This window comes from Teleopsis dalmanni, chromosome 1 (genome assembly GCF_002237135.1).
Source record: "Teleopsis dalmanni isolate 2A chromosome 1, ASM223713v2, whole genome shotgun sequence".
NCBI classification, from domain to species: Eukaryota; Metazoa; Arthropoda; class Insecta; order Diptera; family Diopsidae; genus Teleopsis; species Teleopsis dalmanni.
Window position 1 is genome coordinate 199,237,337 of NC_051846.1, and position 18,653 is coordinate 199,255,989.

General features: G+C 28.7%; 2 protein-coding genes across 5 annotated transcripts in view; one reads left to right on the plus strand and one right to left on the minus strand.

Annotated features, from left to right (window-relative positions):
- Positions 1-1,895: 1,895 nt before the first annotated feature.
- The window catches only part of LOC119671243, a 35,246-nt gene continuing 18,488 nt past the window's right edge, over positions 1,896-18,653 (minus strand). Inside the window, exons 3-12 of one of the 4 annotated variants that reach the window (XM_038081783.1) lie at positions 7,758-8,454; positions 7,561-7,680; positions 7,208-7,288; positions 4,272-4,380; positions 3,814-3,937; positions 3,615-3,750; positions 3,334-3,384; positions 2,688-2,952; positions 2,170-2,630; positions 1,896-2,111 (exon numbers count right to left, since the gene is read on the minus strand). In XM_038081783.1, the coding sequence (XP_037937711.1) occupies positions 1,993-2,111; positions 2,170-2,630; positions 2,688-2,952; positions 3,334-3,384; positions 3,615-3,750; positions 3,814-3,937; positions 4,272-4,380; positions 7,208-7,288; positions 7,561-7,680; positions 7,758-8,316 (2,025 nt within the window). In that variant the 5' untranslated portion in view covers positions 8,317-8,454 and the 3' untranslated portion in view covers positions 1,896-1,992. The remainder of the gene's footprint in view (positions 2,112-2,169; positions 2,631-2,687; positions 2,953-3,333; positions 3,385-3,614; positions 3,751-3,813; positions 3,938-4,271; positions 4,381-7,207; positions 7,289-7,560; positions 7,681-7,757; positions 8,455-18,653) is intronic. The other 3 variants (XM_038081784.1, XM_038081785.1, XM_038081786.1) reach the window with 3 other exon arrangements.
- On the plus strand, positions 10,565-11,533 carry LOC119667041 (casein kinase I-like). The gene has a single exon (XM_038076323.1). It carries the CDS (start codon positions 10,565-10,567, stop codon positions 11,531-11,533), a length of 969 nt encoding a protein of 322 aa, XP_037932251.1.

Below are 18,653 nucleotides of genomic sequence, written 5' to 3' on the forward strand. Positions count from 1 at the left end.
CAGTTCCAATTTCCTATTCCCATTTCAATGTTTATATATATGTTGTGTGAAAAAGTTTTTTTCGTAATTGTTCTTTCATTCATGAAGCTTTTTATATTATTCTGTAACCCGGTACCTACTAAGATATTTTATTTGCCGATAGATTAATATTTATTATTATTAAAGATAATAGGTTTATTATTTTAATTATCAAAGTATATTTCTTGAGATATTCCTTTTTTTTTGAGTAATATTATTTTATCTTGCACCATTAAATATCAATTTATGTACATAATTTATGTACATAATTATTATTAAACTTTCCACTGCGGTCTAAGCATCTGTGGTGCCCTTTAATTAATTCAGAGAATATCTCTAATGGTAGATTTCACAAAAAATAAGAATATCAAACATATTTTACTGATTCCTATTTTTCATTCGTTGTAAGATATTCAAACTAGGCAGTTATTTTCTCTATGTATCAGTACCGAGCTACGAGATTAGCAGAAGTAGGATCCCGCAAGGATCATTTTCTTCTATATAAAACATACCATGAACTAAATTTCCAGTTTTGTATGTTAAATTCATCTATAGTGCGTTATTAGGATTTCCAATATAATTCTGTAAATCAATTTGGAGCCCATTTGCAATTTTATTGGATACAGCCATAGTAGATTAATTCAATACAGTTCTCTTTGTTTGTCTTCTACTCTCTAAGTGAATCAAAAAAAGTACCTCTACCTTAATCACAGGTCCAGCATATTTGTACTAAATATATATACAATAAAAATAATGTAGAATAGAACGGACTATATATAGGTAATAGTGTTAATAGTTTGGTTTCATTTATCCGTTTGCATAGAAACTATTTGTTCTACAGCATTTTTTTGTTGTTGTTGTAATCCGAGGAGATTTACATAAAAGGTATTATAATATTCGAATACATGAGAAAGAATATAGACTAGATAGAGGTGAATGAAAAAAAGAGTGGTTATTTGGGATACTTAATTGAAACATGCCTACATGAAGGTGGAGAAATTTTTTCACATCAGTGCGTTAGAGCCAAAGATAAATAGGGTTTAAATTAGTGTGTATATTGGGACTTAAAAACAAATGGGCAACATTAAGGTGGATAGTGCTACAGCTGAGGCACACGTTGGGAAATAAGTTTCAGCATCGACTGGGTTTACGTCGCGGAGCCACTTGTCAATTACGACGATAAAATATTGCTCACCTCATAGATTATACTAGCAAATATGTGTCTGTTTGACAGAAATTTTTTGTACATTTCAGTTGTTGTTATAACGACAGATTTCATTTCATATTAGTTTTTTACTGTAGTATGCCTGAAATCATTATGAATCATTATACACAAAATTCAGTCATTTGTTAAATTGGATATTTCTTATATGAGACGTCTATTCCATATATAATATAAAAACTCAATACTTTGTGTTTAAAAAAAAATTCTATCTTTCAAATTATTGTTGAAAATATTAATGACAACGATATTTGATAAAATTTGTATTAATAAATAATTTTATTCTGAGAGCTAAGTTGTAAATATATATATTTATTGCATATATGCTGTGCTTTTATTTTATAATGTTATTGTTATTGTTAAAGTATTATTATTTCAAACAAATTCGTTCAAATAATAATATTTAAATGTGTTTATGGTTGCTTTTGCATTTTAATACTATTTACAAACAAAACAAAGAAGGAATATATTTTACTTTATAAAATTTACATAACAAAAATTAACAATAAAATAACAAATCTCAAAAAGTATATATAACACAAATTATATAAAAAACATAATCCAAGTGTTAATAAAATCCATTTATAAATATGCAAAGTGCGGTTGTTTTTCAGTAGAATATTTCGTATATAATATATTTTTAAAAATTATTTATATTCATAATTATAAAAAAAACTTATTTATTTATTAAAAATATGTATACTAAATGCGTATAAATATTAATTTCTGTTTTGTATAAAAATAAAAGTAATCTAAACGTTTGTAGGCGCATCCATGCCACAAATAATCGATTTGACAACTGAAGCCGCAGCCAGTGAAGAGAAATTCTGCCATTTACGTGTAGACATGCCATCTTTGTAATCGGATATGCCTTCAAAATAAAATTGGTATATTATTTAAATAATAGTATTATTAAAAAAATGTATTACCTTTGACTAAAATAAAACTTTCTCTGCAATTGCCAATAATGCTGTCAAGTACAGAGCTCATTTCCACGTCGGTTGCCAAAAGGCCGTATTTCTTAGCAAATTCCATACGTAAATTATCACTGCGTACAAGGTCACGACCAGAACCAATTGGACCTAAATGTAGACGTGTTTTTGGTAAGCCATCAACTGAATCCGCAGCTATTGGATGTGCAACTTCTATAACTTCATTATTGCCAATATTCATGAAGAGTTTATCTGTGTTAGCGGCTGGACGATTAAAATCACTTTCTGTTTTTTGCATTAAAACATTAAGTCCATCTTTGAGATAAGTATCCCATGGACGACGGGACTCCATATTGGCTTGCAGACTCTCAGCAATATGTTGTAATGAGTCATTAATTGGGAAATAAGTTTTAACATCCTCACCAGTTTTATAGACATATACATATGGTTTTTCTTTGCTAATGTTGGATAAATTGAATACATTATATGTAATATGATTCATATAATTAACTTACGTATTCATCAAAGCTCGTTGTTTATCCACATATGAGATTACAACATCTCCTAGACGGACATGCTTCTTATAATCCGTGTAATGTGGTACACCACCAGCAACTCCTACTATAAACACATAATCCACTTTTTGGAAAGTACCCAACAATCTAGTGGTTGTATTACCAGTAGCTGTCATAGCCTCTCGTGTGCTGCCCACCGATGGTAGTTTTGTGCTGACAATGCGATGCGCGCCAATATTGCCCAAGGTATAAACGTTCGATTCACCTATTTAATTTCATAAAAGTAATAACGAGATGAATATAATGAAAATTTTACTTTATTAAAAAATTGTAAATAGCTTCAAATCGGTGTAACGATTGTGGTGGATAAAATATACAAATAATGGATTATGTGTTTAGTACACACAAAAAAAAATTGAGTGCATGGATTTTTGCTGATAATTTTGCCAGTTAGATGAATGTGTTTACAGAACACAAAAACAACACAAAATTTTTAAGAAATTATATACAATTTTTTACCAGTTGCCTACCCGAAACCAGGACCACAATTAAAGCAACATTATAACAAATTTACAACAATTAAAACAATTCCAATAAAGTTTGGGTGAGGTAATGTGTGATAACATAGAAATCGTCGTGGGCTTACCAAATCTTCTTTTCTTTTTAGTTCTTAATGAATTCGTTAAGGTATCTGAATCTATATATTTAATTTTTTCAGTTTTTTTTTTCAATTTTTGGTTAATCAGTTTTATTTTAACAATAGAATGTAACGTCGTTTAACATTCGATTGAAGTTGCAATATGTAAGTGAAGGAAGGAGTAGATAAGGAAGAGAGAAAGAAAATCATTGCATTAGTACGATATATTAGTATGTTGATTTTTAGTAGATATTTTTTAATATATGAAATATAATATAAAAGATACTAACCAACTGTTGTATAGCGCACAAATGTTTCCTTGTTTTCTAACATGGCATCCACTGCAAGTTTCTCACAATACTGAGCAGTGATTATCGCAATTGTTGGCTGTTTATTCGATGCAATTGTGGGCATTTGCTTAACAACCTAAAATTGAGTTGAAGATATATATAATTCTTTATATTATACATAAAATATTAAGATATCTACCTTAATTTCTTTATCTTCGTGATGTATCCTTGTGTATGAATTATATTCCATTGACTTAATAAGTCCTCTTTCCTTTAAGGATAGGAATACTAATATGACGTCTTGTTCCTCCCAGCCATAATCTCTGCAATAATATTAAAATTAGGTTTAACACTAAACATTAATCTATATAAATCAGTGCTTCAAAATGTTCGAGCAGTTCGAATATATTCAATACATTTAGAGGAACCCTTCAAAATGTGTAATCTGCTTAAATATGTCCGAGCTGATCAAACAGCAAATCTCTTTTCCATTTCATATTATTTATGTTTTTTGTATACAAGTACTTATAACAGCAACATATCATTTTCAATGTCCGGCCTCAATGTTCTCGAACATTTGAACAAACATCAAGTGCAACATGACTCGAACAGATAGATTAATTTTTGAAGCACGAATAGAAATATTTTGTAACTTACTTTGCCAAATCTTCTGGAGTTATTGGATTTGGATACGCTTGTTCAATAAGCTCAAGCACTTTTTCTGGTGTTAGTGGTGGAGATTCAAATTGTGATTCTTCCAGAGAAACTATAAAAAATAAAAAGAAAAGAAAAATGATGTAATTGAAGTAATTGATTAATAAAAATTTTTTATCAGTTTTAATAAAACATTGCAACAAAGCGCTGACTTGCATTATTAAGAGTAATTTGGGTACTCTTTGATTAAAATAAAACATTAATTTAAATGTGATGGAGTCAGAACTTTTGTGAATTCAATTAGGAAGATTATTTTATGCAAGCAATAATTAAGTGGCTTGGTGGTTACTTGTCAGCAATTTTTTACATATTTAACATATAAAATGTGGATTCATTTAGTATTTATTTGATTACGAAGAATATATATATATATATCATTGCAAGCATAACCACATACTACACAAAAAAGAATAGAAGTACCATAAGTGATACAAACATTGACCGTATAAGTGGATCATATAGATAAATCATGTTAGGTACACAATATATAAAAAGATTTTATCGATCTGGAGAACAAACATATTATTAAACCAAATGTGGAATACAGCACACATAATATTTATATAGAGCCATTATGAGGAAGCCTCTATCTTCAATTAATGCATTACACCCAAATACTGATTAATCTGAACTCTACTGAAAAGTACTATAAACAACTGAGAAGAAGAAAGTTAATTATAAGTTAATTAAGTGGTCTTATTTCAGTTGAGGTAAGATTAACGGCGTCTCTCATTTCGTTAATCATAACTATAACTTTAAGCTTTTTTCTGTATTTACCATTTTATTGTATAAAATTGTATAAAATGTAAATACAATACCATTACAATATAAATGTAGTTGAACCTTAAGATAATTTTTTAAATTGTGTGATAAACTTTACAAGATCTATATATATGCCAAAGAAATCAGTCATAATTTATTGATATGCTAAATTTAACCCCTGACATACAGACGCTGACCACGTCGCATATAATTGAAGTTTAAATTTTATTGATACTGCGGGAACGTTAAAGATATTTACAAAATTCTTTTAATTAACATTGTTCAGAGTGTGATATATATTTACATGAATATTATAATTCTGAGCGCAAGGAGAACGATTTCTACTGGCAGTATTTAGTTATGGCCGAAATAAGTGTTAGCTTAGTGGACAACCAAAGTCAGAAAATATACAACAATAGTTCGAAAACTATTAAACATATTAATTGATAATCTCGAAAACGGAAAAATTATCTATAGTGTATATTATGTATATAGGATTATAAATAATTTTATACAATTCTACTACTTCCCGAAATAAAAAAATATAAAGTTTTCTTTCAAACATTATGTCATAAACCTTATTTTTTCGAAGTAAGACATTCTTGTCGTAAAATGCAACTGAAATCCATTAAGGTATCACCTTGTACTACTTAAGAGTATAATTGGTAGCAACTGCGGTTTTACTTGCGACAGTTCATTATGGATAAAACCCGGTACCCACGATGAATTTAGATAGCAGCAAATATGATTGTCCTGGACATTGAGTCAACTCAGTGAGTGTTGTTATGATTGTGGGTAACACCTAGAGTTACGTAGAAAAAGTGTTAACATTTCTGTATTCACTCAATATTCAGTATATACAATAATTCAATATATACAAATCCATAGAATATTAGTTCTTTGGATTATGCTTGAAGTTAATTTCAAGCATAGAAGTTCAATTGGTATTCTTTTTCCAGTGGGACTGTGATGTGATGTTTAGCTCTTAATACACATAACCATGTAAAACATGTACACGAACTCTTGTCGTAAATCGATGTAAACAAAAAGCAAACCCTACAAATTATACTTCGATTTATCCTAGCACCAATAGTAATCTCTAAATCTAACCCCTAGCGATTAATACTTGTACGTAAATTTTAAAGGGATGCTTCAGAAATTTGTTTCGAATGAACAAGTGATTGTCGATATAGAAGCTTACTTTGTTGGTTTTGACAGATCATACTACAAGAAATTTGTAAAAATATATGAAACTTTATGGAAAGGTTGTGTTAAAGTTGAGAAAAAAATTAATTGATGAATAAAGCCGATGCTATCTCTAAATAATTCATATATTATTATATTCGAATTCTAAATTATTCATCCCACCTTTGTTAGTGTTGTTTAAAATTTAAAGGTAAATATTCTTTAAGACTAAAGAATTTATATTCCAAATCTTTTTAGCTTCCTAAGATAGACAAAAGTAAGTACTTCTCCATATTATACACTTAATACCATTAAGTTCTTAAGGCGTTAAGCGAGGCATTACGTATGTAATTATTTCCGACTCATATCATCTATGAAAGCTACGTTTTTCATGTTGATATAAAAGGATGAATGTACTTCGTGATGCTTTTGAAGCATCAGGATGTGTAAAGTTATCAACCCTTAAAGAAGATTTACGCGGTAGACAGAAAAGCTTGCTTTAATTTCCTGCTGCAGCTGTCAAACCCAGAAGACTTTTAGTAATATTCTTAGTAAAAAGCATTAACAGTAAAATTTGCATTTTTATTTTTATTAAATTATTTATAAACATTTTTTTTTATATATTGTACAGATAAACAAACATGCAAATGGTGAGGTCAACAGAATGAAATGAAAATAAATAAAAACTTGACATTGAAAAATAACTCAAGACGTCTCAATAAACCAAGTTAAAAAAAATAAAGTGAAACTTAAGCTGATGCTTAAATTTGGTTAAAAAAATCGGAAATCAAAATTCATAACATTTGAAACACATGAACATGGTTAATTATATTTAGCGCAGTTAGAAAAGATATCGCGAAGTTAATTTCTAAGTGTTAGTTGCTCATTGTACATGTTCAGCCAAATGGCCTTCATTAAGTCATCGCTATCACCTGTTTTCTGCTGGGCTAAAAGTGCTTCTTCAAATTTTCGGTTGCAATCACCGTAGCAATATATAATGTAACCATCTCTTGCTATATGGTATCAAATTATCAAGTATAAGAGTAATATGAGGAAATTTGTAGGTAGATATGTAGTAGTAGTAGATAGATTGATATTGTTGCACATAAAAGTTACATACAAAGTACCAAGAAAATTTAGAAACTTATTTAGAAAATTGAAAGTAAGATTTTTATTTAATGTATATAATATAAATAATACTGAAATATTTTAAGAAAGAGTTTAATAAAACATACTCCGCTAAATTTATTACAAATTTTTTTGAAATAATAATATTTTTACTTACGTGGTCGTGACGGCGGTGCTGAAGTCTCTTCCAAAATGCGCAACTCAATCTCCAGTGATTGTATCTCATCATAACCTTTTTGTAATAATTTCATGATTTTTTTAATAAAACCAACATAATCTATGCAAAGAAAACAAGTAGAAAGTCACTTTAAATATATACATATACACAGATAATCTTAAATTGTATTCACTGACCTCTGGGAAAATCTTTTGGACTCACTAACTCTTTAAAGAAGTCTTGTGCTATATGTGCTTGACTTTCATCATTTGTCAACCAATCACGAAACCAAAATCTCAACGTACGCGACTCTTGTGAATGTTTGCCTGTATTTGCGCTGACAAGAAATACTCGGAATTCCAAAGATAATTGTGCAGGTACATTTTGACTCTTCTGACCACTAACAGTATCTTTATTGATTATGATACCTGTGTGATCTCCTCCTGCTACATGTACACGATCATTTATCTCATCCACCAGTTTACGTTCGATCAATATAACTGTGCTATTGGCTGTTTTTCCTTTTGGTGTCATTACTACCTGTTCTCTGTCAGTGCGCGGTGGCGTGTAACAAGGACTACGGCCATTTACGTTCTGATTTGGATATGTAGTTTCTGTAAGCGAAGAAACGCTACCTCTGTTGGTACTACCATTCGCCAAGGTACCGTTGCCATTTGCATATGATGACGACGCGGACGATTTGTTTGGTTTTGGAGGTGGTGGCGGCGCCATTTGTGGATGAGTTCTTGCTGACATCGTTGTGAATTTGTGTTACTCTATTTGTTGTTGTTTATATTATTGTCGTGTGACGTTATTATTTATAGTTACGATATGGTATGTGCACGGAATGCAACCTTGATTTACAAAAATTTCTTAACTCTGTTTTGTTTTGACCTGAAATTATCACAAAAAAACATAGTTAAATTTCGTTAGCAATTCAAATGAAATGTAAAACGATTTTATTACATATTTATTAAATATTTGCTAATGGTATAAATGTCGTAAAGAAAGTATTACGTGTCATAAAGTTTACTTTTCACAGTGGGTTCTAACGAAAAACGTGTTATCGTAGTCACTCTACAAAAACTTTCTTGGATTCCTTTGCAAGGATATAAAAAAGTAAACAGTTGTCTAAATTAATGCATAATTAATAAAAATGTTATGGTAGGTACTATATAAGATAGCGTATATGTTCATTTATATGTTATATCTCATTTTAATATTATATGGTAAATATGTTAATATTTATAAATATGCAAAATTGTTAAAATCATATGGTAAAATCTCATTAATATCGGCCTTCAGAACAATATTTTATTTCGAAGACAAATAATTATTCGAAGACAAATAATCATTAAATTCCATTTATAGAGAATAGAGTGGTTCAACAACTCCCCTTAAGTTATTTTGGCTGGACGAATAAAATTGTGTCGTTATTTGTAATAAGATGGCGTTATTGTTTTAAGGTATAGCAAAGATTTGACATAAAATTAAAAAATTTCGTTCTTGATACATTCAATTATATATATCTTTTTTATACTATTAATATAAAAAAAATTTGATGGCCACTTATAATAAAGATGCTGAATTAGATGCAATATTTTATGACAACAGCTGTTTCGAATCAAGTTCAAATGGCAAACGTATTTGATAATTTTTTTTAAAATGGAAACGAATATGTTCAGCTATGTTCAACAAACAAGAAACGAGCATATATGACAATAATATCTTAGTTAAATAGCTAACACTGCCTTACACGGGCAAGATTTTTGCAAACAGTAATATTTTTTTACTAACACAAAAATTTTTGTTGACAGATAAAACCAGAAAATATTACGTATTTACATTTGAACAAAAAAATCTTGCTGAATTCTAGCCAGTGTAGACGCCAAGTACGCCAAAAAATAAATAATACACCTAATCAAAATAAAATTCGCTTACGAAACGAACACAGCTAGTAAGTGATTATTAATGGCCTATAAAAAACATTCAGACATATTTACTGGATTAACTAGAACTTCAAGTATTATTCAATTTGATACAAGCATCGCGAATGAAACATTCACTAGATGAACTGTAGACTTATTGGACCTATCATTGCAAAGTTCTAAAATGTTTGAATATATAAGGTGTTCGAATTCTAGTTCGAACATTTTAAAGTACTACTTTTAACTCATATAGTTCAATAAGAGTAATATAGTAATATATTGTATAATGTCCCACGACATAAATTCTACATCGAATAGAAATATGGGTTTTCTTCCTCCTTATTCCGTTAACTTGCATGGAACATAGGGCCTCAACAATTCCTCTGAACCGTATTCTATTTGGAGCAGCCGTGCAGATGTAGTTACATGAGTAGCGCGAGAAATATGGGTAATATGGAGAAAATTCATGGAGAGAATTTAATTGATTAGAAACTAAATTTTTAGATTAGAAATATGGGTAATATGGAGAAAATTTTCTAATCCAAAAATTTAGTTTCTAATCAATTGAATTCTTATGCTGTCGATATAGTTTTTTAAGTGTCTGTCAAATATCCACTACCATAATTCCTGCAAGTGTCCGAAACTGAATTTTGTCAAATTTGTAATTATATATTAGGTCTGTTCCATGAGCTACTCATAGTAAAACCCAAGTAATACACAAGTACAGTACAAACTGAGAGCGTAAGACAAATAAAGTGCTAAATTACGCTCTTTACACAGAATTTCAGGGCCCAGCTTTGTGTAAAGTCTGGAGACAACACCACTACGAGTATATAGCTCGTGAAACAGACCTATTGTATAGCTATATGTTTGATAGATATGTTATATGCTACAATTAATAGAGAAATTGCAATGTGCCAGCTTTTGTTTTGACTTAAGTTGATTGTCAAAGGAAAAAAAAAATAAGCAGGCGAACAATTTTAAAAGAGCAGAAGTTTATATTTAAATATTTTAGATTAATTAATTTGTTAAAATCTATAAACTGAAGTTTTTATTTCTAACTCAATTTTTTAAAAATGTTGAAAAAGCAGCGTTTTCGAAGTCGTTGCAATCTAATAACAATTGCAAACGATAAATATAAAATTATTAAAAAAATTAATGAAGGTTCATGTGGAAGTATTTATTTGGGAAAAAATATTCAAAGCCAGGAAACCGTAGCAATAAAAATTGAGAAACAGAATCCCAAAGCCAGAACATATTTGGAAAATGAATACAATGTATACCAGACTGTATCAGGTATTGAAGGTTTCCCTAAAATATTTCATTACTGTGAAGATAGTAAGAGGGGCAAGGTATTGATAATGGAGGTTTTAGGACCTTCACTTGAAGAGATGTACCGATTTTGTAAAAAGAGACTAACAATTGATGCAACACTTTCGTTTGCTATTCAGATGATAAATCGGCTTCAAGTTTTACACTCAAAAGGTTATGTACATTGCGATATTAAGCCAAGTAATTTCTTAACCTTACCGAATAACAATGGTAAGTTTTTGTATTTAGCGGATTTTGGTTTATCTAAATTATATCGCGATCCTGAAACCAATCAACATGTTGAGTTTAATGGTAATAAGCGCTTTTGTGGAACTATTGTTTTTTCATCTATAAAAGCTTTTGCGGAAGGTAAACAATCCAGACGTGATGATATGGAAGCTATTGTTTATACCATCATATATTTGTGCAAGGGAAGTCTACCATGGCAAAATGTCCACTCGCAACACAAACGGCAACGCGATGAAGCCATAACAGAAATGAAAACGTCCTTAGCAATTCATCAGTTATGTGAAGGATTACCAGCAGAAGTTTCAGTTTTTTTACAACATTGTCGCAATTTAGAATATACGGAAGAACCAAGTTATAAATATTATGAGGGATTGCTTTTTGCCGCAATCCCTTATAAAGATAACTCTGATTTGAGTTATCCTTCTCTTCATAGAAGCCTATGCGACTCTAGCCGCTCGGTATCAATGGAACTAATTTCCCAGTAAAGAAAAGCTGAAAAGCATTTTAAATCACATTCCTGACAAAATTATGATTAAAAACTTGCAAAGCTGAGTCATTTAAATATAAAATATATATTTTCAAGTACTTTAAAAGGAAAATGTGTTATTATATTCACAATAAAATAAATCCTTCACTATTAAGAAGGATAAAAACTGAATTGTTAAGAATGTTTGTTTATATTAGAAATATGAGTTTTGATATCCTTTTGAACATAGTTTCCAAGGTAACCCCAAACATTGACTATCTGCATAACTCTTATTTTTGAAATTCTTATGGACTTTTAAATATTGGAACATTTTTATTACTATTTTTTTTATTATAGATATACTATGTATACCAGAGGACATTTAATACTGTTGAGTTCACTTTCATTTTTATTGGTGTTGGGCAGAGGGGGTGGAATCAGCAATGACACGATACCAAATTAAAAGTCACGATATTTCATAGAGCAATCACCCTTTGCTTGAAGACTTGAACAAAGAAAAAACTTAAAATAAAATATGTCCAGACAAGCGATTTTTCACTTCCGCCAAATGTAAAGGAGTAACTTTTAGACACGCGACCTAAAGGCTACAGAGAGGCTAAATGTTTTTGTACAAATATGCTTATGTGCACTTCTGTTGACTTTGTGGGCTTTTACATGGGGTGGTACCAACAGCGATTTACAACACATTCCTCATTTAGGAATCCACTTTATGCAAAACACCTCGGGTGTTGTGCCCACACTGAATACGCACAAGTGTGTGGAATAATTTGCAAAACGTTGCACTCAAAAGGCAAATGACACTAAAAATGTTACTTTTAATGACTTTTTCTGTTTTAATAGTGATTTGAGTAGCCGGTTCAAGTAATTTAACCTGTAGTGAGTGTTTCGGGTTTTGCACTGGGTTACGATTATGTATTGAACAAGTGTATAAGTAATAAGATCAACTTTTTTAGCAGATAATTTCAAGCAGAGATTAGGCAGATACAAAATCGACATATTTGTTATTGTTTATATTGAATTAGGCTAGGATATTAATAATATGTAGTATTTCAAAGTATTCGATCATGACTGAGTTCGAGCAGAATGAATCGATCGAATACATCATATAATCGAAAAATTTTGTTTATATTTGAATTAAATTTATTCATTTAATATTAAATTAACATATAATATTAATATAACCATAATAATCATTTAAGATTCCAGGTAGAATGAATGAATAATCCAGAAGTGACTTCTTGTAATATCCATTATTTGTGTGGAATTCGCTTTAGATTACTTTGAACTTATAATTAGTATTAGTGAACAGAATGCTTTAAAATGCTACATACATAAATTGGCACTCGTATGTGGATGTCAAGTCTTTCTGTTATTTAATATAGTTTGCTGTACTAAGAGGACACTCTTTATTAAGTAGACATGCCACTGCACAGAGCTCTTTTTAACATTGACTGAGGCAGATGTCAGTGGAAAGAGAAATCATTGCTTACCTACTCTGTTGCTGTAAGAGTCTTCATCAAAAGGCATCTATCAATTATAGTTGCCCAATTTCTTAAATAACTATACATAATATTCATATTAAAATAAGTAATGATTTTTTAGCTCATGACTACCTTAAAGTCAACTACCGTGCTTTAAAACTTTTTAGTCGTTTTATATTTGAGCCCATTTTTAAAAACTTGATTGTCCAACTTTAATGAGGAGGGCTCTCACTAGCATGTATCTATCTACTTAAGTAGGAAAAAGTAAAAGTAGTTATTTTAAATTTAAAAAATTATTTATTATTAGCATAGAAATAAAATTTTTGAATGTGCAAATTTATAATCACCATTAAATATGCAAAATATAATAAATTATGCTTATGTTTAAGTTCGTTTTCAAATTACAGTTACTTAAGAAATCTCCACATAATTACTTTTGTGAAGGCAGTAAAAGTACAAGATATCAACATCAACAACAACAGCAACGACAACAACAACGACAACGACCTATTTAAAATTATATGAATAACCGGGCAAATTGGATTAGTTTGCATTGCACTTCGCATTCCCAGTATATACGAGTAATATATCCGTAATTTCAATTTCAGTTCTCGTGCTGAAAGAAATGAGTTGGTTGTCAAGTTAGTTAGTTTACTGATTGGTTGGGTTGGATTGGTTGCTTCATGCATTCAATTTCCAGTGAGACTAATGTAAACGTGGATTTGAATATGTATGCAAATATGCTTTCATACCAAAGGTGCGGTCGTTGTACTCCAGGGAACATGCCACATAACCACACAAACAAATGAGCGCAGAAATTTCATATTTTAAATTGTAAAAAGCGCCGGAAATTATGTTCAAGTAGTCAACGAGAGAGACAGTCAAATAAATTTTTGTCTGTCATTTTAATTAAGTTTAAAACAAAAAATAGAAATAGTATTTTTTTCGGAGATGAGATGTGATATTTAAAATTATATATTTATGTTTAAGGATGCATTTTATATTTACTGAAGCATCCATTTCTATACATATAATCAACTATTAAACATGTACTAGTTATTTTCCTTTCCTATCAGTGATCAGTGCACACTCACTATGGCAATAATTATAAACAAATAAATTTCATAATTATAGTGATTGTAACAGTAGACTCCACTAATGTTTATTTGTAATGGAGACGGATATGTGTAAAAGACACGTACTAATTTTGAACGCACCCAGTTCTTAATGAAGCGTCTCGACTAAACTTAAAACACAGCGCTACATTGAAAAAACCTACTTGCCCTTACAGAAAGCGACCAACTGTTTGGGCACGTTTTGTAAGTAACCGGGCTTCTGCTAATTGCAGGTACTGTAAGTCACCTTTTTTGCATTTCTGTTGTAAATTGTAAATACTTTATTGCACATTCAAAGTTTGTCATTTGTAACCCAGTTTCGGGTGAGTAGCTTTCCTAACACAGAATTTTATTTATTTTAGCCTATGCCATGTCGTTCGCACATAATTTTATTGTAATATTATACCCGACCCACTATTTCATAATTTTTCATATCTGTACAGAAATATTGTATTTGTTTTAATCTACTCACTGGCATGTATATTACGAAAGGAAAGCATATATTATAAGCAAATTTATACATTCTTTTTTTATTTTGTAATTTGTGCACTAATGTATGCAAGGTTTTCTTAATAACTTCATATGACTTCACATTTCCGGTGCTTTATTTTTATTTGATTTATTCAGTAGAATTAACATTAATACTATTTTGAAATTGTAATTTTCATTAAAATGTAGATTTCCCAAAAATATTTCAAAATGGCATTTTCAAGATTAACGTACTATGGCTTTCTCTTTATATACATTTGATACTGTCAAGTCAAATTATTGATCAAACTTTTATTTGAAAACATTCCAAAATGTTAGTACTCATAGTTTGGGATCCAGTATAATTTATTATTTAACGGTTTTCTACTCATTTTACAACTTTCGAAACTCTCAAGACTGGTATATAAAAATTATGGATATAATAAATCGAATTTCATGGATTTCATAACTAAAGGAAATCATAATTTATTCATACGTTCATAATATGTTCGTTTGTTTATCATTATGAATTAATTACTTAACATTGTATATAAAACATAAACATTTACATAAAAAATAAAAACAAATTAATATTATTATTTATAACTCAGTGCACTTGAACACTTTTACTCTCGATTAATTGCGAGGTTTGTTCATAACCCCTCTCTACGTCTTGACTGGATTATTGTTTATCACTTTATCAGACTAAGCCATAACTAACCTCAGATCTGCATACCTCCCCGAGGAGCCTGTAACCATTCTGAGATTCTCAACCAAACAGTTATATTAATTAACAATAATCTACTATTAAATAACTATTAATAATTAAATCACTTGTATATAAAAATTTTAATTTGAAGTTTATTTTTATATTCTATTCAAATGGCAATAGTTCACCCTTGAGACCCAGGGATCTTAATAAAATTGACATTTACACAACATTTTTGGTGATTTAATCAACAATCATTAGTAGAAATTGAAGACATCTGAAATTTTAGATAGCCCTGACATATCAACCAAATATCGAGTAAAAATAATTAAATGAAAATACTATATTCTTATAATAGGAACAGAATAGCCTTAAATAAGGGATATAAGAAAAAAAAAAACCAGAGTTCAAAAAAACAAACTCGTATTGAAGAATAAAGGACACTAGAAATTGTAAAATCAAATAAATATCTCTCTTTAGAAGCTGATTATAAATCTATAAAGAAACAATAAACTGTTCAGTTTTGATTCAGTTCAATCCGGATCAGAAGTTGATTCATACTTTGTATATAGGCTATAAGAACATATTGTTAAAGAATAGTAATATTTAAAAACATTGGTGAGTTCTGAAAACAAACTTATTAAATCATATTTAGTACTAGGGAAGTCTTTTAAGTTATTTATAGTAACATTGTTTTCTAGTAACATATCGTATCTTAAGTTTATATTTTCAATATTCATTTGATAGAATATCAACAAGTGTCCATATTTTTCATTTTATTAGATTGCTTTCTTTTTTAATAGAAACAAAATAGAATGTGTATTCAGAGTACCTTGGCTCATTTTCTATAACTAAAATTTTAATTATATTATTAGCAGTATTATAAACTTAATAATAATGCATTAGTTTGTTTACAAAAAAATGATTCATATATAAACAAAATTTACAAACAATCGGAACCCCCGCTAGTCAGAAATCATCACGCACATATATTATAAATATATATATAAATATTCTAAATTTGCTATTGGTCTGATATGTTATTTTCGCCAATATACAATATGTGTTATAGCGCTGATTTAAGAACTACAAATAATAAGAACAAATAATGAAAATATATACAAAAAATATAGTTAAATAAAATGAAAATATAGTGTATTTAAATAAATATTTAACAAAATTTTATGAGTAAAATATAAAATATTTGAAATATGCCTAATTTTCTAAATATTGTAAAATCTATTGGTTCTGGGATTATTTTAAAATTAAGAACTTTATTTTATAATTAATTTAAAAACATTTTTGTGTTATATACATTAAAATAAATAAATATCTAAAAAAATATTTCTAATTTACAATCTTAAGCGATAATATAAAAATATATATAATAGAATTGAAACTAATATGCTCTAAGATTATATTGAGTGATTAGGATATTCAGCAGATTTCATTTTTAAAGAATTTTTAAATGTGCTTTGCAAACTGAGTAAGCTCTATATAAACTACTTATTTTTGTATTAGCTGTGACTTAAAATACTTAACTATATAAGTTAAGTATACTTAACTTATACTTGTACTAAAAATACTTAAGTATATATCTTAAACTAAACAACCAAATGATGTTGTGTAGATTAGAAAGATCTAACATATCTTAACCTAAAATTATGCATATAACCAGATGATGTTTTGCAGACCAGAAAAATATGCAGCCATATCTGGTCGACTTTTTTAGATTAAGATTATTAGATACGGTACTATAAATTTAAGGAACAAAGCTTACAATTTCTATAATAAAAAAGTTAAGATTAAAGTACATATGTTAAGAGAATGTTGGAGAAAGTATGTTAATACAAATATTAACACTTTCATATCTATTGCCCATTGTGATGCCCTCAAAATTGTCAGAGTGGCGAGCCGTACTGACTGTTAATTTAATTATTAAGGTGCTCACTATAATCTTGATATATAAAAAGAGGAAAAAAAATATATTTATATGTTAGTATTTACTAGTAAATACTCTACATTATTGTAATTAATGCCATGAGAATAATAATAAATAAATATTAATTAACACATTAAACAATGATAAAGTTTGTTTAACTACATTTTTGCATATATTAAAGTATATTTACGTGTAATAAATATTTCCTAAAAATATGACTCATATCCCTTGAGTAAGTTACTAATGGGTTTCCGCCGCATATCTAATGAGACACTATGGAAAAACTACGTCATTAATTCTTCTTTTATGTAATTTGGTCAGTATGTTAAATTATTAACAATGATTTAGTCATATATTTTTTTCTTCGTTAATTTGTATATTTTTTTTTGAGATATTTAATTTTGTATCTAAATTTATTAATGCTACACACGTCTAAATATTAAAAAAATATTTGATTTAATAAAGTCTATTAAAGTATTACATTCACAACAAAAACAAATAAGAAAATAGTTTATTAAGTTTTTATTTAATTGTTTAACATTTTTTATGACTCAATTTAACCTTCTTACTTTTTAATAAATTTTTTTATTTTTTTATTTCTACTGGACTATAATTTTGGCTAAAACTCTTAATTTATAATTTTTGTGCTTGAGTATAATTAGCTGCAGTTCAAATAAAATTCAAAACAAATATATTTATTTTTATTCGTTAATAACAATAATTTACTAAAATACATAATTAAGCACATTTTAGGATGTTTATGTGTTGGCTACTAAATGCTGTGAAGCACGAAATTTTATTTAGTTACTTTTTAGCTTTGAAAGTGAAGGTCTGACTAAATACATTTCATTGTATTTTGTTAGATATTTTTTGTTTAAATTCTTATCTCAACTTTTGTTTATTTTAAAAAATTCTTGTACTTTTAAAATTGTTTTAGTGTTTTGTTTTTTTATGCAAACATTTAAATGAATTTTTATATGAATTTTTACAAAACTAATTATAAGCAAATAGTACGTGTGTTGATTTTAATTTAAAATAATGAAAATTTAAAAACAAATTAAACAAAACTTGAACCTAAAATCGTAATCTAAACACTTTATGCTGTAAATGTTAATAAATTATATTACATCAAAGGTTAATGTACTCGATGTAAACAGTTGTGTATCTTAAAAGTCTTGCTCTTGTACTTCGAACATAAACAAGTACCTTCATCCCACTCAGCCAACCAAGCAGCAACCAACAGGAAACCACATCCGCTTGTAAAACAAAACTTTTTTGTTTTATTGATGGAAAAATTAGAAAATAATGAAAACTCAAACAGGCGTTAACTAGAGTTTCCGATCGTGGGTTGCTACTCCTGAACAGACTCTTTTAACCAAACAACTATATTTTGGTTTTGTGCA

What these genes read in the sequence shown, in the direction of transcription:
- LOC119667041 (XM_038076323.1), top strand. Translation starts at nt 10,565, where the DNA reads ATGTTGAAAAAGCAGCGTTTTCGAAGTCGTTGCAATCTAATAACAATT.